At 40.5% G+C, this 23,456-nt stretch overlaps 2 protein-coding genes across 5 annotated transcripts; one reads left to right on the top strand and one right to left on the bottom strand.

Moving 5' to 3' along the window:
- Positions 1-51: 51 nt before the first annotated feature.
- On the bottom strand, positions 52-14,542 carry LOC5517330 (zinc finger CCCH domain-containing protein 13). 2 transcript variants are annotated; one of them, XM_048732077.1, is made up of 10 exons: positions 14,170-14,542; positions 8,787-8,947; positions 8,247-8,260; positions 7,855-8,034; positions 5,063-6,857; positions 4,225-4,634; positions 3,463-3,829; positions 1,987-3,032; positions 1,354-1,664; positions 52-554 (listed from the first exon to the last, which is right to left on the bottom strand). In XM_048732077.1, exons 1-10 carry the CDS (start codon positions 14,311-14,313, stop codon positions 399-401), a joined length of 4,584 nt encoding a protein of 1,527 aa, XP_048588034.1. In that variant the 5' UTR covers positions 14,314-14,542; the 3' UTR covers positions 52-398. The 2 variants fall into 2 exon arrangements, with proteins under 2 accessions (XP_048588034.1, XP_048588033.1); XM_048732076.1 differs by having other exon boundaries at positions 8,787-8,950; positions 14,170-14,537.
- Positions 14,543-14,664: 122 nt separating this feature from the next.
- Positions 14,665-23,217, top strand: LOC5517331 (mitochondrial import receptor subunit TOM70). 3 transcript variants are annotated; one of them, XR_007313615.1, is made up of 14 exons: positions 14,665-15,020; positions 15,227-15,400; positions 15,925-15,961; positions 16,086-16,175; positions 16,781-16,890; positions 17,187-17,250; positions 17,592-17,726; positions 18,260-18,390; positions 18,897-19,031; positions 19,653-19,877; positions 20,578-20,675; positions 21,210-21,332; positions 21,952-22,227; positions 22,268-23,217. XR_007313615.1 is itself a non-coding variant. In XM_001637249.3 (13 exons), exons 1-13 carry the CDS (start codon positions 14,802-14,804, stop codon positions 22,106-22,108), a joined length of 1,698 nt encoding a protein of 565 aa, XP_001637299.2. In that variant the 5' UTR covers positions 14,665-14,801; the 3' UTR covers positions 22,109-23,217. The 3 variants fall into 3 exon arrangements, 2 of the variants coding, with proteins under 2 accessions (XP_001637299.2, XP_048588035.1); XM_001637249.3 differs by having other exon boundaries at positions 21,952-23,217; XM_048732078.1 differs by lacking the exon at positions 22,268-23,217 and having other exon boundaries at positions 21,864-22,074.
- The last annotated feature ends 239 nt before the right edge of the window (positions 23,218-23,456 follow it).

Genomic DNA, 23,456 nt, shown 5'->3' on the forward strand with positions numbered 1-23,456 from the left:
TGGATCGTCCTGCTGCAAAAGGCGTAGCCAAACCATTAACCAGGCACAATAGACGATAAGAAATCAGTTTATTCTGTATGTTGAAGTAAAATTACTTGGCTAACTAATAACGTACGCTAAGTTAACTGACAAAGCGAAAATGCGACGTCACGGGTGATCTTGATTCACTACCCGTACCTTCTAAGGGTTCGTCTCCAAACACAGGAGACCCGATAACAAGGCCTAGAACTAGGCTTACAGAACCTTTTCCGTCATTTTGTGGTACCTATTTTAAGGGCGTGGTCTCCCGATGGTATGCCATACTTAGCGTGGTCCACCTGTGGTATTGAGAGTGTACTGCCATAGCTAGCGTGGCCTAGTTAAAGCTCGACTAGTCTCCCTGTGGCTTGACGCTATACCTATGCGGGGCTGAGTACCGCTTGCCCCACCCTGGGAGGTAGGGCTGTCTCGCTGCTCTCGGTAGAGTCCTTTCTGTACAATGCCACGCTCATTTGGAATAGTTCCCGGTCAACTGGCGCTGAGGATGAGCCCGCAAGCACAGCAACCTTGCCCAGCTGATATACAATAATTGTAAAGTCATTTCAATTGGCCATTATTGTACATTATAATGATAGATGCCAAAAAACGCAGACCGATATTGTCGCAAGGATTATGAATTATAAATAAGTCCTTCTTCTCCGCCCTCTTTGGACGGAAATGGGTGGAGAAGACCACACAACAGAGCCGTAGCAGGCCACTTAAGATTGGGAGGGAGGGACAATACAGAAACATAAAGAAAATATTGAGGGGCGCGGCCATGGCCCTACTGGTCATTTCCTTATCATTTTTGAGAACATTGGGGGAACACGTGCCTCCGGTGCCCCAACAGTTTAGAGTTCATAGCACTCTCATTGGGATGGTACAACAGGGGCTAGCTCCAAAAGCGGTTCATTCTTTGAGTCTAAGAAGACAAGGTCTTCACATCTCGGCACAAATCCAAGATGGGGGGGGGGGGGGGGGGAACCAAATGAACCCTGTTCTGAAATGCGTCCATGGCACCCCTTCGTCCTTGGTCTCAAACAAATCCCTGTGATGGGACTCGTAGTTAAAGCCGCATTGTCATCAGTTTACTTCCGGTCGATTACGTAACAATATCCGATGATTTTTAACGGAAAACGCGAAAAATATTTCAAGATATTGAAAGCAGTGTGTTTATTGGAAGATTTTTTGAGGATGTATTTGATAATTTAGAGCGGATGGCCTGTTCAATATCTGGGATTTTAAAAGATTCTTTGGTCTTTTAACGGTTGAGGTTTCCGTCGGACCTCCGGAAGTAAACTGGTGACAATGCGGCTTTAACTAGCCGTAGCATACCTTGTTTGAAGTACGTCCAAGCTGCTTTCTGATCGCTAAATCCCTTCTTGCACACAGTGCGCGCCGACAGGGTCCCAGATCTGACATCAGTCCCTTCCTGTACCTTCTACGAGAGGCCGCCGCCGCTACATAAGCCCCAAGGCATTTAGGACCCTCCGTTGGGATAAACAGTTCTGATTCGCTCGTAACTTTGGCGCATGCTTCCTTGACTAAGTTCGTAAGCCGCTGACCAGCTAGGCTCGGTGAGATACCGATTCTTGTGAACACGTGACCTGGTGTGAAGCGCTGAAGGTGGGCGTGTGGCTCTTTCTCTGTTACAAAGAAACAGAAAAATCAATATCAATAGGAGTGGTATAACGATACTCGCTGAAGATTGTACGATAGATACGTACAAAAGATATAACAGGCGACGCATCTACTTTCATCTACTTTGTGTCTAAAAGTCCTGTGTGTTACGCTAAGGTCTACACCGTGATCCGTAGCCCGTTTTTAATTGGTGAATACAAATCAATCTTGTCTAATTTAACACTAATTGCTACACTCTGGCGATTCTGATTGGCTCAGTCGAATTAGCGTAGTAAGTCGGTAGCATGTCCCTCTTACAACTTCAATAAAAGGAACTTGATTTCTCACCTTTCTGAAGGCCGGTGTTGGCTGCAGCTAATGAGCTCCAATCCACTTCCTCAACATCCGGGGCCTTGTTCACTTCCTCGACATCCTCCTCTTCGTCGCTTTGTGTATACATTGCGTCAAACTCGTCATCACTAATCGGGTCATAAACGTCTTCAAACGACGGCCCTTTTGGCTCCTCGGGCGGCGCTGGTGATGGGGTCCGAGCTTTTACCGATGAGGTCGGCAGCTGATCTTCGGGAGATTCCGGGGGGTTATCGGGCCACGAGTCATCCCCGACTGGACTGTCATCGTCGCTCCAATCGCTAAACATCTCATCTGCGGGTTTCTCTTCCTCTACTTTCGTTGGCTCAGGACTGAGTTCGGACTTGCTTTGGTTCTCCTCGGAGACTGCTCGTGCAGCCTCGGCAGCATTTCGCTCCTCGTCCTCGTCGGCCCAAGGCTGCACCACGACCTCTTGGGTGTGTTTCTTTTTCTTCTTCTTTTTCTTCTCGCCGTCCTTTCCCTTCAGAGGGTCTCCGTCCGCGTGCTTTCTCTTCTTACCAGGCTTTAAACCTACCTCCTCCCCCTCGGGAGCTGCTAGAGCCCCCTCTAGCACCCCCTCTGGCTCAACAACTGCTTCAGGTTCTTCCTTAACAGGTTCCTCTTCCACGGCTGTCTCTGTCACAGCAGCAGCAGCGGCCGCCGCCGCTTTCTTTCCTTTCTTCTTCGCCCCCTTCTCCTTCAGTTTCTTCTCCTTCTTTGGCTTTTTTGTCTTCACCTCCTCCCCTCCAAGGCCCATGTCGACATCAGCCCCCTCCTCAGTCACCACGCCCTCTCTCGGTGACCGACCTGACTTCTTCCCTTCCTTCTTTTTCTTGACTTTCTTGCCCTCTTTCCCCGGGGCTGGGGATTTCTGGGGCGTGGTTCGTAGCGTTGGAGGCAGTGTAGCCTCGTTGGGAGGGTGTAGGGGCTCTGAGGGAAGCCCAGGGATCTCGAGGGAGCGGCTGCGGTGTTTCTTGTGCTCCACGGGCGAGAGCGAGCGGGACGAAGCTTTAGCGGGACGCTTGCTGTGAAAAAAGGAAAAAGGATAAAAAAAACACTAGATCCGAGTAATAACGAATCTTTAACTGCCTTTTACTCAGTTTTCACCGTGGCCTGCCTCCACCGTGATCTTCATGCGTAAGGCAAATATGTGCCAATAATAGCCGTTGTTATTTTTATATTGCGGTGCACAGTCTAAGCTTAGCTTTGTACCTCTCGTCCAATTTCCAATTTTTCTTGTCTGGCTTAACCATCTTGTATGTACAACAAAATATTAACAATTTGAACTTTAAAGTTCTGATACAATTTTTTTCTCTTGTTGTAACAGCTTAAAGCTGATGCATTACCCAAAGCTCGGTCGTCTTTCTAGCCCTCTTTCCCGGGGGAAGGGGATTCCTGGGGCGTGGTGCGAAGTGGTGGAGGGAGTGTAGTTTCGTTGAAAAGACTCATACTTACCGCACCCCTCTCCCCTGGGGATCATCCTCAGGATACTCCCATGCGTCCGGCGGCCTTTCCCTCTCCCCAACCCTCGCGCGTCCCTCAAGGTCATCCTCGTACGGGGGCCGGTGGTTAGGACTGGCACTACGTGGCGGAGGTGCCATGGGGGGAGGCGGGCTACCGCGTCTCCCATCCCAGGATCTTTGCTCACGGTACCCAGGCCCTGGTGGCGGGGAGGCGTCGCGCGGTCGCCTGTCACGATCATCGTAAGGGCGGGTACCTCGGTCCCGCGAGTTGTCCCGTTCAGGACGACGATCCCATGGTGCCCCTTGGTCGCGGTATCGGTTTCCAGGTTGACCTCGGCCACGGTTCGTGTAACCTTGGCCTTTGAAAAGGTATCACATGTTAAACATTAGTGAGCTCAAATGCCCCCATTCACGTAAAAATCACATTAGAAAACCATCTGGCCAATCAGACCGTAGGGACAGCGATAATGATATGCAGTTGAACCTCTATTCCTTCCACCTAGGTGTATGAGCACTTTCTAGATTCCATTTCTCCGTCTTAAAGTTTTAATCAGCTACTTCCACTTAGCCAGTGTGGCCCACTTGCCACATTGCTATGTTTGCGACATATGCGCTGTTACAATGCAGCTCATGAAGAAATTAACTAATTCGAGAGACATGAGAAACGACAATTTTTTAAAAGAAAAGGAAAATACTATTCGATGCACTTTTGTCTACAATATAGAGAGATGACTCAGTACAAGCAAACCCTTACCTCTGCCGGGAGGAGCATCTCTTCCACGGCCAGGGGGCCCTCGATCACGGTCTTGAAATCCCCTGGAGGGTCCTGAAGGGGGGCTCCGTCTCCTGACATCGCCTGGTTTCCCACGGTTGTCATAAGGCGCGTTATACCCTCCTCTCCCCCTCCCTCCCCTCCCTCGCCCACCCATATTGTCTCTGCCTGGTGCCCCCCGGAAGCCTTCGTCTGGTCGCCTTCGGTCATCAAAGCGATGCGACGGTGGCGGTGATCGTCCCCGTGGGGGGCCATATGGGGCGTTTCTAGGGGGTCCGGGTGGGGATGGGGATGGTCGGCGATGGTAGTCTGGTCCTTGTGGGGTGCTGTAGCGGGGCTCGCGTCCCCTTTCGCCGGTTCTGTCCGGTCTCTCCGGCCTATCACGTCCACGCCTTTAAAAAAACGGACAAAAACTCAATTAGAAAGTCATTCCTCAATAAAACCAATAATCCTAATAAGCTTATATGTTTGTCCGACTTGCATGACTCTTTTATTTAGTTTTTATTTTGAATATTAAAAACTCTCTTCATATTGAAAAATATAACGGCCCCTAAACTGTTTAATGTTTGTTGCCTTAAAGATATATTTAAACCAGTCTTATTGTAAGATGGAATAAATTTCGGTGAATAAGGAATTAGCTTAATTATCTTAATGGCTTATCATAAACAAACTAACAAAATAACTTCGTTATTTTCCATCCTCGTCAAAAGCGATTAACTTCTACACCTACGACCTTGATCGACACAATTATCGATAAATGTAAAAAAATAAAGTATTTCGACAAAATAAGAAGACCGGTTCTCCAATAATTGACGCTTACCCTTCGATCATGTCAGGTCTACGGTCCTCGCGAGGGTCGTCCCTCCTGGCGTCCCGTTCCCCGCGGGATTCCCGCTCCAGTCCCCCGGGATCATCGTAAGGCCGCCGGTGCTGATCACGCGGGGGTTCTCGCGAGGGTTTTCCTCCATCGTCTCTTCCTCGGGGCCGCACAAACTCGGGCTCATCTCGGCCTCTCCTCGGAAATTCCTCGGGTCTCTCGTCACGATGCCGACCCTTCGGGTAGTCCTCTTCCTTGTTCTCGCGACCTCTCGAGTAATCATCGTCTCGGTTATCCCTCGGTCGCCCTCTCTCAAAGCTCTCGTCTCTAGGTCTAGACCTGGGATAGTCCTCGACTGGCTTAGCGCCCCTCGTTTCGTTATCTCTGGATCCTCGTCTATCGTAATCACCATCGGATCTTGCCCTGTCTGGATAGCTGTTATCGCGCGCCATCGCCTCGGGTTCGCGCTGTCGTCGGGAAAACTCCCCATCACGCTCAGAGAATCGGTTGCTGCGATTAGCCTCTTGTTCAATAGGGCTAAACGGACGATCGTCGTGGTCAGAGGGAGGGGTTCTTGGAGGTCGGGCATGTCTCTCAGGGGGTGGTCCCCTAGTATGCTCGTAGGTGGGATCACCGGGCGGTGTCCTTGGTCCTCTACCCCTACCGCCCTTTACGGGATACTCCAGCTTATCATCAGGCCCTTCATCATAATACCGACCGGCTGCACCCTCGGGAGTCCTTTGCCGTCCCCTATCTGGGGACGGAGTTCTAGGTCCACTTGAGCCTCGCTCACCTTCCCTCCTCCGCCCACGCTCTGCTGACCTGGCTTCCTCTGCCCTGTGCCCTTCCCCTGTAGGAATCCGCTTGGAAGCAGGGGGTGGAGCCCTGTCGTGACGGGATGGTGGTCCTCTCCTGTGAGACTCTGGGGTCATATCCCTCCTGCCCTCTTCCCTCCCCTGATCCCGTCCCCGAGGGTATTCTTCCGCTATGGCGTGTGAATCGTAGGGATCCGCGTGATGATCATGTGGTCGCCGGGGCCTTTCATCCACGTGTCTTGGCAAAGGCTCCTCCCAGTCCAAAGTTACATCACGTCTCTGCTTCCCCATTCTTCTCTCTGGGCTTGATCTCTCTTTCCTCGCGGGCTCACCCTCCACTGATCTTGAACGCACATCGTCTTGTACGGGAAGACTTCTATAATCAGGCTCTTCCATTGGGCGTCTTTTTTGAGGAGTTTTCTTTGGTGGTCGTTCAGCAACTCTTTCCTCCTCTGAGATACTGTCTTTAGATTTTATCTTCTCTGCTCCTCTGTCTTCCTCATCAGTAGTGACCTTCCTCTTCTCTTCATCCTTCCTGCGAGGTGAGCCATCCTTCTTGACTTTAACTTTACCATCTCCCTCTCTCTTTTTCTTCTTTTTCTCGGTGGCAGCTGGGGGTGGTGCAGAGGGCGAGGTGCTGGCAGGAGGGGTGACGGACTGCTCCGGGTGGAGCTTACTGTGTACAACAGTCACCTTCCTGTGCTCCTCCTCTTGCCGCCTTGCCTCCTTCCTCACCTCCTTGCCCTCCCACCCGTCATCAACAGCAGCATCTTCCTCGTCCATCAGGGCTAGCTGCCGCTGAAGGTCCTGTCTCCGTTTCTCCAAGGCAAGCTGCTTCTGATAGTCTAGCTCCCCTTGGTCTTCCCATTGCATAGCAGTTCTTGCCGCAAGCACTCCAGGACTGGAGGGGGCGGCCTCTGGGGTGGAGTCCCGCTTTTTGTGGGACTTCTTCTTGCGCTTACGACTTGCTGGCTCTTCATCATCTGAATGAAAAATAAGCAAAAACCAATTAACTTAGTTACTTTGCGAGTGAGTTAAATGGTTAGTTGTTGATAATGAACCGGGCAATATTCTTACTACTGTAATATTGTTAACTGTTTTACAGAAAGGGCATTCAATTTTTGCTATGTCAAAATTCTGCAGTATTTTCACTCACTTTTCACCCAAATGAAATATCACCATGAAAATTCTTTCATGAAAAGGTCAAGTTTAAAGGCTGATTAACGTCAGATAAAATTCAGCCGTATGAAATGTTAACAATTTTATACATGGTGAATTCGGAATCAAAAACCATTGTATACGGCCGGTCTAATTAAATGCAGGTCTGCAAGATAATAAGCCTGGTCCAGCATCATACTGCTTAAGGTGGCGCGCCGAGGTTGTTTTGGATAAACAGCTTATACTAAGTTCCCTATAGAAGACTCATTTTTGGCGCGATTTTTGTAAATTTTTCAGATTTTATTAATACATATATGCTTTATCAGATTCCGCTAGATTCACTTTTCTTGGAAATCAAATAATTTTTTTCTTGCAAGCTAAATGGAAGCAATTATTTTATATTAAAATAAAAATCTCGAAATCTGTGCACTTAATTTTTTTTCTAAATTTACCACCTACTGATACTCCAGCATAAAGCACAAAATTGTTGGCTCAAAACTGACCTGTCAAACTTCGTGATTGATGAATCTTTATTTTATGCCACACAGAACACTTATTTCGTTTTTGCCAATTTACATGCCTGCTTTTCTTATAAATATGATTAGGGTTTGGGCTAGGGTCAGTATCTAGGACACACTGTATTGATGGCTACATGAAGTATCAACCCGCGAGACGATCCATGTACGGTGTCTAAAAACACTGCTATGTTTATGCCGACTAAAATTATAATTTTACATGGCGTGATGTTAATGCCTAAAACACTTAAAATCCCTGCTAACTAAAACACCTGCACAATGCTGACTTTCTTGGTAGAGGACTTACCATCTGTGCCGTGTTTTGGTGTGTGCTTCTTCTTGACCTTCGTTGCCTTCTTTTGGGGCGAGTCACCCGGTTCTTCCTCTACTCTTGGTCTCCTTTGCTTATGCTGAAGATCTTTGGCATCGTCTTCCTCAAAATCAACACTATCCAGGCTTTTGGTACGAGAATGGTGAGGTCTTTCATCTGAAGAGAAAGAAAGAATTGTCTAGTATGTCATGTATAAAGTACATGGAATGAAATATTTGAAGTTTTTTGTTTATTTGAGAAAAATAACAAGAATCTATTGTATACTGTCTTATTTTAAATAGTCTTTTCCTGAAAAATATGGAATTATAGACAAAAACATCAAAGCATCAATAAATAACTAACAAATATCAGTAAGATGTCAGATTTACCTTCTTCCTCAGATCTTTCCAGGTTTGAGTATGAAAAAAAAGCAGTTAGCACTACTAAAATAAGACTAGATATAAATGTTATAACAGCAAGCATACTGATGATCAACTTGCAATATACAGTGGTGGTTTGTAAAAGAGCTAAAAAACAGCACAAATCAACATCACCAGACATGAATGCACTTCACTGAAGACCCACTTTACTCGTCAGTGTGTAGATACAGTATGTACTGCTCCAAGCACTTAACAAGCATGAGCGTGAGTTAGTGTGTAAGCATTGTCACTGAAGATGGTACCATGGGGCCCCAGAAAGTCTTTTACATATCCTAATACGGGTTAATAAAGTGTGGTGAGGGACCTCTGGCTTAACTTCCTCAGGAATTCACAGTTCCTGGAAGGGCCAGGCTTTTACACTGAAACTATCCTGAGCTGAGGTGACCCAGGTTAAAGCCCTCGTCCTCTTGCATGAGAAAAGAGAAGCCTGAATAACCAATGTTATACCTCTCTTTGACCTACTCAATGCCGCAATCTCTGGATACCCACCTTGCAGTACCTTGTACCACACTCCTCACTGTCTTGGTCCGCGGCTTTGGGTCAGTGAAAGGCCCATGGAGAAACTTGCAATTATTCCCATACAGACAGCGACCATCTCTCAACCAGTTACGGCATCTCTCGGGTTGGTAAGCCTCACGGGGCTGGGATCGCTGCTTTTTATAAAAAAAAAAGGTCACATTTTAAAGCCAGCTTTTTTTAATTAAACAAGGACCCACGGTATAAAGTCGTCATTCTCACTAGTCCACATCAAGTGCAGAGCTTCATAAATATCGAAAAAGCAGAGCTGTAGATTAACTTTGACAATTTCGAAGTTTAAAATAATGTTCTGTATACACAAGACAATAACGGGAGCAGGATACCATGGCAACAACGACAAAAATTGTGATTGAAAATTTAATTTAAAAACAGCGCACACTCATTTAAAATGATGCTATTCTCCAGCGTGCGCCTAAAAATAACGAAATCTCAAAACTTATTTGCTCCCAAATCGCTCCATTCTCTATTTCTTTTCTGTCCAGTCACCAGATAAGATTGAAAATATAGTTGTCTTTGCACCATTAATGTTAAAGACATTATTTCAACTTGATTATATCTCTTTTGCTTCTTTTTATGGAGTTCTGCTCTCAACAAAGTCTAGTGGGAATGATGACCAGGCATGCGCCTTTTATACTACAGGTCCTTCTTTAACTATTAAAAATGGAGATGAAGAAACAGTTAATATATACACAATAAGAGCTTGTGTCCAAAATCAAGCAAATGTAACACTTAAAAAGAGAAGGAGAAAAGAAATCAGAGTGCCCCACTCTCTTTTTATGTTGCTTTTCATACATGTGGCGGAGCTGAGCAGTTCAAGAGTTCTGCAATAGGCCTTCAGATCTTCTAGGCTTCTAACAGTATCAGGTGAGACCCTCCAACATATTGGCTACCCCACGCAATAACCCTGCTAACCAGGTGTACTGTAACCACCCAACATATTAACTGCTCCACAAATGAATCCCCACATGCAATGTGCTACCTAATAACCAAAATTTTAAGGATAGCATAAAGTTGTATCCTTCTACATCTTAACCTACATAACCAAAACAACATAAAATACTACAAATCTAAGTCATCTACTACTTAATACATAATGTAAGGTATTGGCACCTATTCTCGTCCGCTTTATCTTTGAAATTCATTTTCGGCAAAAATTTCAAGTCAAAGAGGGATATTTTGTGTTGTTAAGCTCGTTCCACGTTAGAGTAATTGTGTGACTTCGACTATTCTCACAAGCGATTTAAAATTGACATTACGCGCATGTGTCACATTGCCAGTGAAACATGCTATTGCTCAAATTTGTTCTGAATCATTCAAGTGGCCGAGAATAGGTGCTGTGACCGAGGCTCAAACAATGAAAGCTAGCATGAAACCGAGGCTCAAACAAAGGCCAGAAAGCATCCTGGGACACCAATAACAGAATGGCGGATTTGCTGAGCGATTTTCGTCACGAATGGTAAATGTTGCAGATTTTTAGGACATTTTTGAGTCCTCATGTAATGCAATCGAAAATAATTTTTCATACGTTATCCTACGGTGCGTAAGATAAACATTCCCTAAGCTAAGCGAAATAACAAACATCCATAAAAAGCTTTAGATAACATGTTTTAACTACATTGTTTCTTTGACTCGTGTCACTTTCGGCTTGTTCTTTGTAGTGTACAAAATATTTGACATTATTTTCGTTTGGCCGATAATAGGTGCCGGACGAGAATAGGTGCCAATACTTATGAACTGCATTAGGGTCATTACTGAACTCCTGGCGTAATTAATCATAATTAATCTCCTGGCATAATTAATATGAAACCGATAATCGATAAAAATCAATATCAATCGAAATCAATTGATGCTAATCAATCGATTAATATTGGAAATTGATGGTTAATCGATGATCTGCAATTTTGTGACCTTTTATCGATTAGTAATCGATGATGTCACCATGATCCATTAATATCGATTTTCATTAAATATTACCTGAATAACCGCAAAGAACATAAAAGAGCACAAATGTATCATTTATTTAGTATACGTTCATTGTAAGACCCTAAATGCGCTGGCCCAAAACGAGTAAAACATTAAAGAGCATTTCAACAAATCATAGCTCCACTAATGACTATCAACAATCGCAACGACAGTCATTCAGTAAACGTATTTTTCGATACACGAACTCACATTATTAACATTTGTTGGCCCCGGAGAATGTTATGATGTAATATTGAAGCCAGGGTAGTCAATTGATGACAGCCGATGATAATCGATGAAATCGATGAGATTAATCATTGATTACCAATATCAATCGATATTAATCGGCTGATTTCATTGATTAATATCGATTTATCGATTGGCAAACCGATGATCGATTTTCATCGATTAATTATGCCAGGCTGAACTGTCACTTTAGGATAAAGTCAACTAGAGGAGATCTACTAACATTCATTCACGCTAAGATTTATGTAGGGATATGTCTGGTTTTAGCTAGTAAATTTAAGTAAGTAACAGTTCACATTAAAAAGTGAAAACAACCACAAGAAAGCGACAAAAACAATGCAAGGTGAGTTTCAGACGACGATTTGTATTGTCTATTGAGGATATGACAGTTATTAGGCTTTTTGTTGTCCTTTTTTTTTGCTTTGAGAATGCGAGTACTTAACTTAGTATTCAAATTATTTGAGCATAACACCTTTTGTTTTGACATTCTTCTGAATTTATTGTGTTGAAATATCTTGATTAGTGCTGAAATATTTCATAAAGGCTAACCAGTATCGTCTTGCATTTGTCATATACTGCTAAAGAAGATCATTCTTTGTCTTTATATCCTGTGCTCTTAGTCCTAAAAAGATACATATCCTTAGAAGATACAGTATCTTTTTCAACTAACAAGAGAAATTTTCCTTACCGAGGAAAAAAAAACCCTATTTTCAATATGTATTGTTGTTATTGTCTGCATCTTGCATCTCATGTGTTTATTTTTTTTTTCAAATAGTTGTGGAAATTAGTCAGATTATAAATGTCTTGATGAAAAGATTGTTTGTAAGAAATTTCACTCTTTTATGAACCAGGGACTACCTGAAGGCAAAGATGAATGCTGAAGACTGGAAGACATGAGAATTGAAAACCATGTCTTAAAAGATAACAGTAGGGAGTTCTTATTCACTAGTCATTTGATACCCCCACACACATGGTCCCAGGAAAGGGTGGGGGATTAGACTTTAATAAAAGCCTTTTTCTAAGTTAAGAGTCAAAAACAGTCAATATCACCACCCCTCTTGATATATTCTGGTTAAAAAGTAATCTAAAACCCCACATTAACCCCTGACTCCCCCAGGACCATAAGGGAGGGGGCTCGAATGACTAGGGCATTACTATGTGATTCAGCAGTACACACTCAATAGGTTTTTTTTAGAACAAGATACTTATATTTATATATAAAACTAAAAACAAACTTTTGCTTTTTAAACAATAAATCTGTAAAGAAAACAGTTTTATATCAACCTAAAGATAATGGGAAAGGGGATATTTTAGAAAAGTACTGAATAAAATTGTCACATTATTGTTATTATATTTTCTTTTCAAACATTTAAAGAAGAGTCATATTTCTTCCTTTTCCTTCTCCCTGTTGACAATTTTGTTGCAATTGAAGCTCTTTGCTATTTCCCCTCTACACAAAAAATAAATTAATGAACAGATTTGATTTTTAAATTAGAAATTTTCATTTAGTACTTTCATTTATATCTTCTTTTTAGGATTTCTTTTCCAAGTCTCTTTCCCCTTACATTTATATAGATTTATTTCATTGGAATGGTTGGATCCAGGGTTTCTAAAAACACCAAAATATAATGCATTACTCATATTTCTTCCTTTTCCTTCTCCCTGTTGACAATTTTGTTGCAATTGAAGCTCTTTGCTATTTCCCCTCTACACAAAAAATAAATTAATGAACAGATTTGATTTTTAAATTAGAAATTTTCATTTAGTACTTTCATTTATATCTTCTTTTTAGGATTTCTTTTCCAAGTCTCTTTCCCCTTACATTTATATAGATTTATTTCATTGGAATGGTTGGATCCAGGGTTTCTAAAAACACCAAAATATAATGCATTACTGGATGTATATTTGTAGATTTTAAATCCCATGGCGAAAATCACCACTTAAAATGGTACATTAAAACTTCAGTATTGCATCTTATCTAAAATTGTGTCTGACACTATATTCTATCTTTGAAACCCTGTTTCATCCATTACTTGTTCTTCACAAGGACAAAGCTTGTCAGAATGTAGCTTTACAAATGTACATTAATAGAACTTTTATTAAGGGGAAGGGTTTTTTTAGGGCAAGATACTTAAACTTTATAATACTAGCAAAAACCTTGTTCTTTTTCAATAATAGAATTCTGTTCATATAGCTTGAATAGCATAGACATGGCCTTTTTAGAGGCCTGTGGTGGTGAAAGGGTTAAGATAATGGGAAAGGGGAAATGTCAAGAAATGCTCAATCAAATTATTTTCATACTGTTATATTTTTTCACCAAACCTTTCAAGTTGAGTCAATTTCCTTTATATCTCCTCTCCCTTCGACTATTTTTTAGTCAATTGATATTTTTTGCTTCCTCTCTACCCCAAACATAGATCAATGAAAGGGTTTGGTTTGAAATTAGAAGTTAGCATTTTAGCACTGTCAGTGATGCCTTAGATGTTTTTTTTAGGATTTGCTTCCAAAATCAATCTGTTTTTTCTTCATTGCATTCATTTTGGAGTAGGCCACCAACAACAAGGCCCCTATATGGTAATGTACATTACAATATGTAATGCATTGAAAGGAGATATATTTTTGGATTTTAATTTCCAGAAATTTTTCTGAATATTTGGTCCAATGAAGGAGAGAATCGCCACTAAATCAATACATAAAAATTACAGTATGGCATCTAAACAGTCTAAATATATTATTTTAAATCTTTGGAATGCTGTTATATCCATGACATATTCTGCACAAGGGCAAAGCTTGTCGGAGTATTGTTTTGATTAAAAAAAAATATTCATAATGGAACTTCTATGATGGGACATAAGAATTTACCATTAGACAACTTTTACAGCCATATTCACACCAGGAATTGTGTTTGTTAACTTTGATATATTACATAATTTAAATTATTGAATAAGCCCTGGATCCATTTGGTTGGTACAATAAATAAATCTCAGTAAAGAGCAGGATCCTAGATCCCCAAAAATACCTCGATCAGTCAACACAAAAGGTGTTCAATGCTGGCTCCGCTTTTAGGCATTGCCTAAATCTATATATTACGAATATAGTCATGTAAAGCTATCTATCGGGTACTTACATCCACAGCACCGGGCCCCAATCTTTCGAAAACGCTTCTTCTTGACGAAGACTGTGATTGTGATGGTACCGCACTACTGCTTGTCTCCGCGACTTTCTTTCCCCCCTCAACCGTTACCCTCCGAGTAAGTCTTGTTCCTGACATTCGAGGTACTTCTCGAGAGCCTCTTTACTGCCTTCTGGTTGGTTTGGCGTTGAAAGGATGGTGACTTTGTTGATTTTCTAACTGTTTTGACGCCATAAAGACAACATAATGCCGATCTTTCCAGTCTGCGTCTTACAGTTGCTGATGGTATAACTGTCACCTTATCCACAGGGTGCCCGCAATTCACTACTTCCCGATATCTACTCTATAAATACACACCATCTCATAAATTGATTTCGAAAATATTCATGCTTTGATTATTGTATGCTTACAAAGTTTCTATCGATCTTATAGAAAATAGGAAGATTTTGTTTATTGAAATTTTCATGTGGATGAGCCTTCGGCACGTTTTTAGTCAGCGGGCTTGATGCGCAGCAGTCCTTTCAGGCGTGCGCGTGTTGCATCATGGCCGCTTCTTGTTGAGTTCTGCAAACTTTTCCCACATTTTCTCTCAAAAACATTAACCCAGTTAACACAAATCTTGGGCAATGAGTTCACAGCAGTCGTCCAGTGGCTTTGAGAAATGGCAGATAGCTTTATTAATTGGCGCACCGGTAGCAGTGGTGTGCGTTGCTGGCGCCGTGTGGTACTGGAGGAACTCACAAGAAGGCGAGGAAGAAGGCGAGAGAGAGGACGAAGAGAAAGGGAACCACGAAGAGAAGAAAGCAGAGGATGATGGTGCCTCAGAGGCCAAGACAACTAATATGGTAATCGATTCTTAAAATGGAGAAAGCTTCAAGTAATTCGTGTACAGAAAAATGTACTTATTTATATACTTAACTTATGTACAAGTATTTTGATTGACAGCGCATGTTAATTCCCAATTTTTTTGTGTGATTTAATCTCTGGTAATTTCCCACTCACATTAACTTATAATTATCAATGGCTTTGTTGTTTTTTCTCTAATTTGCAGACCCCGTCGGAACAAGCCCAGGTCGCTAAACTAAAGGGCAACAAATACTTTAAAGGCTGCAAGTATGAACAAGCAATTAAGTGCTACACAGAAGCCATAGAACTCTGCCCTCCAGAGAATAAGCAAGATCTATCCACATTTTACCAGAACAGGGCAGCTGCTTATGAGCAAATGGTAAATGGGGGGGAGGGGGTGGAGGTTTTTCGGTAGATGCCTTTACACAAAGTGGCTTGCCAGTTATTAGATGCTTACAGATCTATGGTAACATGTAACTTTTCTAAATCTGGTGGTCAGCACCTAGCAATTTTGAAGTGTTAAATTATTGAGAAGATGTGCAAATGGAGGGATTATAAATTTTGAATGTCAGGCCTGTTGAATTGAGGAAAAAATGACATACATTATAAGGGTAGCATCTCAATTTGATTAAATGGGGTGCTCAAAGGAGGAACTCACCACCTTGATTGGCTCCTGACATAATCATTTTCTTCCAGCTGGCTAGCTTCACCATCAGCCAGCATTTAGGAAAAACCTGTATTATAGAACTGTCAGTTGATAATACTGTGATGATAACTTGTGATTTATGATGTCTGGGTGGTTGCCATCTTTGACAAAGAATTTGTGTGCTCCAGATTGTCAAAAAATATAACTCCTTTAGGAAATTCAGAATAATCTGATTCTACTCTATGTATTTCTTTCAGAACCAATTTGAGAATGTTGTTGAGGAGGCAACAAAAGGTGAATATTAACTGTGTTATTCATTATATTCAATAATGAATAATAATTATTAAAGTAATATATTTTAGCCTCCCTCCTTTATTCATGTCTCCCACACTAAACCTTTTTCAAATCTTCTTTTTAGCCTTGGAGCTCAACTCAAAATACACCAAGGCTTTGATGAGAAGAGCAAGGGCCCTAGAGAAGCTTGAAAGGAAACAAGAATGCCTACAAGGTATAGTTTACAGGTCAACTCCAGGGGCTCTGAGCAAGTTCTGTATATATGAAACATGTCAGATATAACAGGATTAAGTTAGCCCTGCAACATTTCATTTTGTCATTGAAGTTATCAGATTGCATCATGTGCATATACATAACACATGTGCATATACATAACATGTGCATATCATCAAGAACACATGTGTAACATCAAGAACATATATGTGTAACATAAAGAACACAAGATTCCCCAATTTATTCATTTGTTTAAGCAGTACTATGGCTGATAATAAGTACTACACATTTTTTTTAAATGTGATAAGCTGATGTTTTAAAACATTTATTATTATAATTCAGTATATTTTTGCTTTTTGTTGTTGTTGGTTTAAAGAGCAATATAATTTTTGAGTTGGCACTTCCATAAAGATTGCTGTATTTATTCTTTATCTTGAGGGTCTAGGTTTATAAACATAAACTCTGTTGCATTTCTACTCTCTTAAAGACCTTACTGCCATAGGCATCTTTGGGGGTCTATGTTTAAGTCCCTTAAGCCTGTTGTATTTATCCTTTATCTTTTGGGTCTAGGTTTAAGCCCATAATACTTGTTGTATTCCTCTTTAGACCTTACTGCTGTATGTATCCTTGAGGGTTTCTCCAATCCTAGCTGGATGATGCATGCTGATAGAGTGCTTAAAGACATTGGAAGACAAAAGGCCAAGGAGCACTTTAAGGTAAAGAGAAAATTTAGGTACCATTGGGTAACATGTCGTAGGTATTAAAATGTCGTAGTCATAGAGTAAAAAGTTGTATAACAACATGTTAACTGCATCACTGCCTTGATTTCTGTGAACAAGGTCACCGATGTTTGTATTCAGATAAGTCTGTTTTGGATGTAATAAAGAATGTATAAAGTATTTACTGCAGTATAATAATTAAAAGGGCTATATAATTTGTGTTTAATGGCCCGAAAACACATTCTAGCTGACATTTTTTTCAATTTGAATATCTTTTTTTTCTTTCCCAACAGAATAGAAAACCAACGATTCCCTCTCCAACATATATCAAAGCATACTTAGAGTCCTTTAGTCAAGGTAAGGTGACAATGAATCAGTTTGAGGCCTCTTGAAACCACCAAGATTGCTAATCGGACACATCTTTGTTATTGTTATGTATATTTGAAGATACAGAAATTCATATGCGAGAAAACTTGAAATTAGCCATCATCATTTGAACTCTTGATACCCAAAGAATAGCTTAATTGCTGATGGAAATGGATGCTTTGTGTGACTCGATGTCATTCTAAAGATTAAAACATTAGGGTAGATTTACATTCTTTTACAGTATCAGCTGAAAATAAAACAGTATATAGCTTATGTATTTTTATTCAGCAGCTGCAAAAATTTTTCATAATTTTCATTGCATTTTGTTTCAGATGAGATATTCTCTGATGACCTACAAGGGCAGGATGATGTTCCAAATGACTCGCCCTTCCTTGCAGCTCTGGAAGAAATCAAAGAGAAGAGATTTGACAAGGTTATAGATCTTTGTGATGATGAGATCAACAGAGGTGAGACCTAAGGGGTTTAAATTAAGGTATTACTGTGTAATATTATGATAAATGCACAATTTTTCATTTTCTGAATTGGACTGTATTTAAGAAAATCTGTTAGCAGTGATTTTTCCTAACAAAACAAAGAACAGAAGGACAAGACAAATGCATTTCACATTTTGTGACCACCGTTTACAGTATACAAGTAGGCTGCTTCAGACAAAGTCTTTAAATTAAAACTTTAAATACTCCTCCGTCGACCACATGCGCTGTCATCATCTCAGAAGTGTAGAAGCCCACTCGAAAGGCCTAACAGGATTGGTTGGATTACCTCATGGTTCTGTTGTATTTCTGTTCTATTGTTTTATCCCATTGTTTTGTCTGTGGTGAGATCCAATGTGTTGAAATCTTCTGATAGCTCCTTCATGACTCCATCATACACAAGTCTGTGTGGCAGCCTCAACAAATCAGCCGATGGAATTGGATTTTCAAATTTTGTACTACACTAGGATAACAAATGGCATTTGGAAAAGACTCTTTAATCTTTGTAGGTCCAAGTCCTTGTTATGCAAGAGCAATGGCTCTTAGAGGAACCATGCACACTCTCATGTCCCAGGTGAAAGAAGCAATTGATGATCTCACTCAGGTCATTGACATGGATGATGACAAGGCTAGCACTAAGGTAGGTATAGCCCTGGCCATGTCAGCCATCATGTACATAAAGCCATTAAATAAGTCATTTGTATTGATTTATTCACAATCCAATGGCTACTTTTAATCATTTCTGGTTAATTGATTTAACACAAAGATTACATTTTTGTATCCGAAATGATGCGAAAAAACAAAGAATGATTGCCATGCACAAAGTTTTATCAATGAGCATCCTGACCTCTGAGACATTTGTTAGCATAATGCCTGAGATTCCAGCCATTCCAGCTACAAATATCAGTCTTGGCATGTTGTAGAGAAAGCAAGGCATGATGGTAGCCAAACCAGATCCTTTCCTGTCCCACATGCAAGGGAAAGAAAAGTTGTGCAATCAACTTTTGGACATTTTATTTAACGGTGTCATTGTCTACTGTATTTGCACGGGTGAACATGGAAATTAAACTATCACATTTATTTACAATATTGGAATGGAAATTAGTCAACCATCACTCTTAAGAAGTCTGTCTTGTTATATTACAGCTGAAAATAAATTGCCTAATCAAGCGTGGCAGTTTGCACATACAAGAGACCAGGGAGGCCGAGGCAGACCAAGACTTTAAAAAAGCCATATTACTTGATCCCAACAATTCTGATATTTACCATCACAGGGCTCAGGTACAGAAAGAAAAAAAACATATCTATTGACCTCTGTCTGAAGGCACATAGTCAGGATTTGCTGAGGGGTGTGAGAGGGGGTGTGTAGTCATGAATATTTTTTATAATCAAAGAGTATAATATTTGGCTACTCTTCGATAAGAAAAGACAATGTTTCTCTCAGTCAGAGGGGGTTCACACATCCCCTAAGCCCATCTTAGCAGGCGCTTGTAATTAAACATTTTAAAAAAATGATATGGAATGTTGAATAGTCTCTCTTTATAGCCGATCCTTTACACACAGAAATAAATTGATATAAAATGAAATCATGGGTGAAGTCTCTCAGAAATGTTGCCCCACAAATGCTCCATGGAAATAACAGTGGCTGAAATCAAATATATACAAATTTTATTTGAGGTGATTTCCTGAAAATTGAATTGATGTTCCAGGGGTAGATTTTTGGAACATAACTAGTAGGATTGTGGCACAACTTGTTATTATGTTTAGCTTCAAAATAGTAAGAATGACCAAATAAAAGCACCCTCAAGTTACTCTTATTAATGAACAAATAGTGCTTAGTTTCTCACTATTCAATTATTCAACTTGAGTTTAATTACAATTACATTACAATTCTTCCACCAGATACACTTCCTAACAGAAAAAATCGCTGAGGCCAAGGAAGATTTCGAAAAATGCATAAAGCTCAACCCAGACTTCATCCCAGCAAGAATCCAGCTAGCCTACTGCATCTACAAGACTGCAGTGTTCCAACAGAATGCAGTGCTTGCAAGAGGTGCCTTGGAACTGTTTGAGGAGATCTCAACCAACAACCCAGACAACCCCGATGCTCTCAGTCTGCATGCACAGGTATAGGGAGAGCTGTATGTTAAATGGATGACACGGGGCTTAAGTTGTATGTATGCCTCTATGAAAACAGTGATCTTATGAATATCCTCTGAGCAAAATCCTGCCTAAGAAAAAAGACCAAAAATACAACCTCAGAAAAAGAAATGTGATTTATCCTAGGGTTCACTCAGAGCGATTCAAAAATACTTTTGTCAATAGGCTTGTCTTTAAATATAGTGACATATAATTGATGTAGCGCATTTACTTATAATCGGTTTCTCCTACATTTTGTAAACTTAGACATGTTGATTTATCTAAGGCAATAAAGATTATTATTATTATTATTATTATTACAGTAGTCCTCATTGTTTGGCATTTCAATAAAACATTTCTGTTTGCGAGAGACAACACCTTCCTATGCCACCTTGTCTTCATAAAGCTTTTCTGTAATCTTTCTAGTAATACCACATCATGGTAGTCATGTGTACTACAACGGACACCTACCATGGCCACAATAGGAAGTGAGCAAGGGGTGTATTATCGAATTTAAATTAACTTTATTTTGCTGATCAGCATTGCAAAACATGCTTCCGTGCATTCTCAAAACTTTGTGTTGTTACCAGTTGTGTTTGACTTACTCTAATAATGCTTTGCCGGCATCCTCACAAATTCAAACATATTTAAAACATTGATTGATTTTCTTAGTAACTATTCCTTTTAGGTGTTACAAGAGCAAGGACAATTTGAGGAAGCCTGTGAAAAATTTGACACCGCAATCAAACTACAACCGGAAAACCCTGTCCATAAAGTCTACAAAGGGTAAGTACAATATAGGTTATTTACTTTATCTAAAACCAGAGCATAATTTGATTGGATGTAATACTGGTATATCTTTCGGATAATCCCTAAAAAGGTCTTTGCTAGGAAATTGAGGCAGCTAAATACAAAATTGTTATGGCTATGTTCAACAGTAAGGATCTTTTTTCAAGCTGCAAAAATTTACCAGCAACTGGAACAATTCAAAGTAATGATAAACTTTGTGCTTTTAAGCACAATCTATTTAAAAATAGATAAGAGACTGGTTGATTGAGGAATTGTTGTGACAAAAGCGATCAGACTCTTAAGAATTCCAACCTTATCCCTCTCCTGTTAAAGGCAGGCTGATGGATCTTTGCATGGATGGCTTTTTGCACGCCCCCATCCATACCGATGTGCTTCACATTCTTGAAACTTCACCCATGGGATGGGATGGTTCTCAAAACATTTTGTCCATTTCTATTTGTTCCATACCCATTTGTATTATAGTATAGCCCCGTAATGTCTAATAGCTTCGTGTAATCCTGTGTTTTTCAGGCTGTTGATGGTACAGTGGAAGCAGGATTTTGGAAAGTCAGTGGAGTTGGTGAATGAAGCAATTTCAATGGATAGCAAGTGTGACTTTGCTTACGAAACTCTAGCCACACTTGAGGTTCAGAGGTGAGTAAACCATTTGTTTTAAAAAATTGTTTGGAGTGTTTTTCACATGGATATGGAGTAGCATAAAGGAAGGGTCAGGAAACAGTCTACATACCCTAAAAACCCCTTGTCAGTCACAACTTTGTTATTCCAATATTTAAAGACAATTTATGTGAGGAAATCTCAAAATAACCATCTAAAACAAAGTTCTATACTTTTTAAGCTTCATACTTCTCAAGCTCTATCTAAAATATCACAATAGTTTTCCTAAATCAGCTGATGGCAATGGATGCGTTGATGACAAAATGGCGGCTGAGTCTTTTTCCAGGGAAATGCAAGGACAGGGAGATGTGTTTGGTCATGGGATGGTTCCATGGGTTCAATAGATCCGCCCTCCATACACCATTTGATGTTTTGTCTTATATTTGGACACGTTTTCAACATCTGTTTTGTTGTTCATCCAGGAGTAATCTTGAGAAATCTGTGGAACTGTTTGACAAGGCGATAGATCTAGTCCGCACGTTTTTATCATCTGTTTTGTTGTTCATTCAGGGGTAATCTTGAGAAATCTGTGGAACTATTTAACAAGGCGATAGATCTAGTCCGCACATTTTTAACATCTGTTTTGTTGTTCATCCAGGGGTAATCTTGAGAAATCTGTGGAACTATTTGACAAGGCGATAGATCTAGTCCGCACGGAGGGTGAGATGGCACAGACCTTCTCCCTCAGAGAGGCCGCCATCGCGCAACACCACGTCACCAAGAAGATGGGAATAGTACCCAACTTCATGGGCTAAACCTGTATGAATAACCACCTCGGACTATGCCACAGATACAAAGACCAATGATGCGGTCAAAGGGGCACTTGCTAAATTGAAGGGTGTTTTTTAGTGTTGTTTCTTAAGGCTTAAAAAAAATCAGAGTCATGTGGGCTAATCAAAATATAAGAATATTAAGTGACCTCTAATCTTTAAGATGAGTGACAATATTGTTGCTTAAACATCTTATGTTGAGCGGATGGAAATGGATGGAATGGAATAGATAGTACATTTAGGTCAACTCAAACCTTGCAATTGCATAAAGAAAACAAAGTAGATACTAAGTTGTTTCACGAAACTATTTATTACAATTTGATGAGGAAAAGTAAGTTTTCAGGTTGTTTTCTTACATTAATTTTCATATTTTATAAAACTCCCTTAGTACAAGATAACCAGTGCCCCTTTAAGATGGCTAATAAAAAGATAGTGTGTGGCTCTTAACGATGGTTTTCACATGCAAACAAGCAAACCACGAACAGAAAAGATCTCTTTTCCCCGGCAAATCACATGCAGGATATCAAATCACAAGTAATGAACATTGGGGGAAGCACTGCTTCGTTTAAACGCAAATAACAGTTGAAATTTACTACTTGAAGAACAGAAATTCCCATTGGCCCACCCCTGCTACGGTCCTGTTACCATGATGAATACCGTTGTGTTGTGATTTGTCAGAAAACGATAAATACTTCAGACATTTTAGCTGTTCGCGGTTTTTCATCGCGGTTGTGGCCGGTATTGGCAAATAATTAAAATTTTGTTTTATTTTTATTAACAGGATTAATGGCAATTTGTGAGTTAAGTGACTCGTTGTCCCCTCGATGCTAAATAGTTTTTATTACCGGCATCTTCAGTTTGTTGGGATAAGTTTGACATTCTTTAATTCAGGATTCCTATGGCAGAAGAAGGGAACCAATATAAACCAGGACAAAAAAGGCATTTATTTGACGCTTTTGCTTGGAATTTACTTGGTGTTTTTAGTTTACTTTGCTTTATTTACAAGAGAGAAAAAAACTACAAAATAACAATCCCAAAACAAAGCTTATTCTTTGAGTTAATAAATTCATTCAATAAATAACCCAGGAATTATAGATGTGAAATTGTTTTGTTTTTTTTGGTAGCTCTGTTTTACCTACCTGCTCTGTTGATTAAACTGCCACTATCCTAAGCCTGGTCAGTACTTCGTTTTCAAAAATTGGGAATCCTGGTGGAATCGAGCCCAGGAAGTGAACCTCGGCCTTCGTGCGCGCCACAGGAGTCCCAATATTCGAAAACAGAGCATTTTCGAATAATACTGTAACTTGTATATGGCAGGTACTAAGACTGATGT

This window comes from Nematostella vectensis, chromosome 9 (assembly GCF_932526225.1).
Source record: "Nematostella vectensis chromosome 9, jaNemVect1.1, whole genome shotgun sequence".
NCBI classification, from domain to species: domain Eukaryota; kingdom Metazoa; phylum Cnidaria; class Anthozoa; order Actiniaria; family Edwardsiidae; genus Nematostella; species Nematostella vectensis.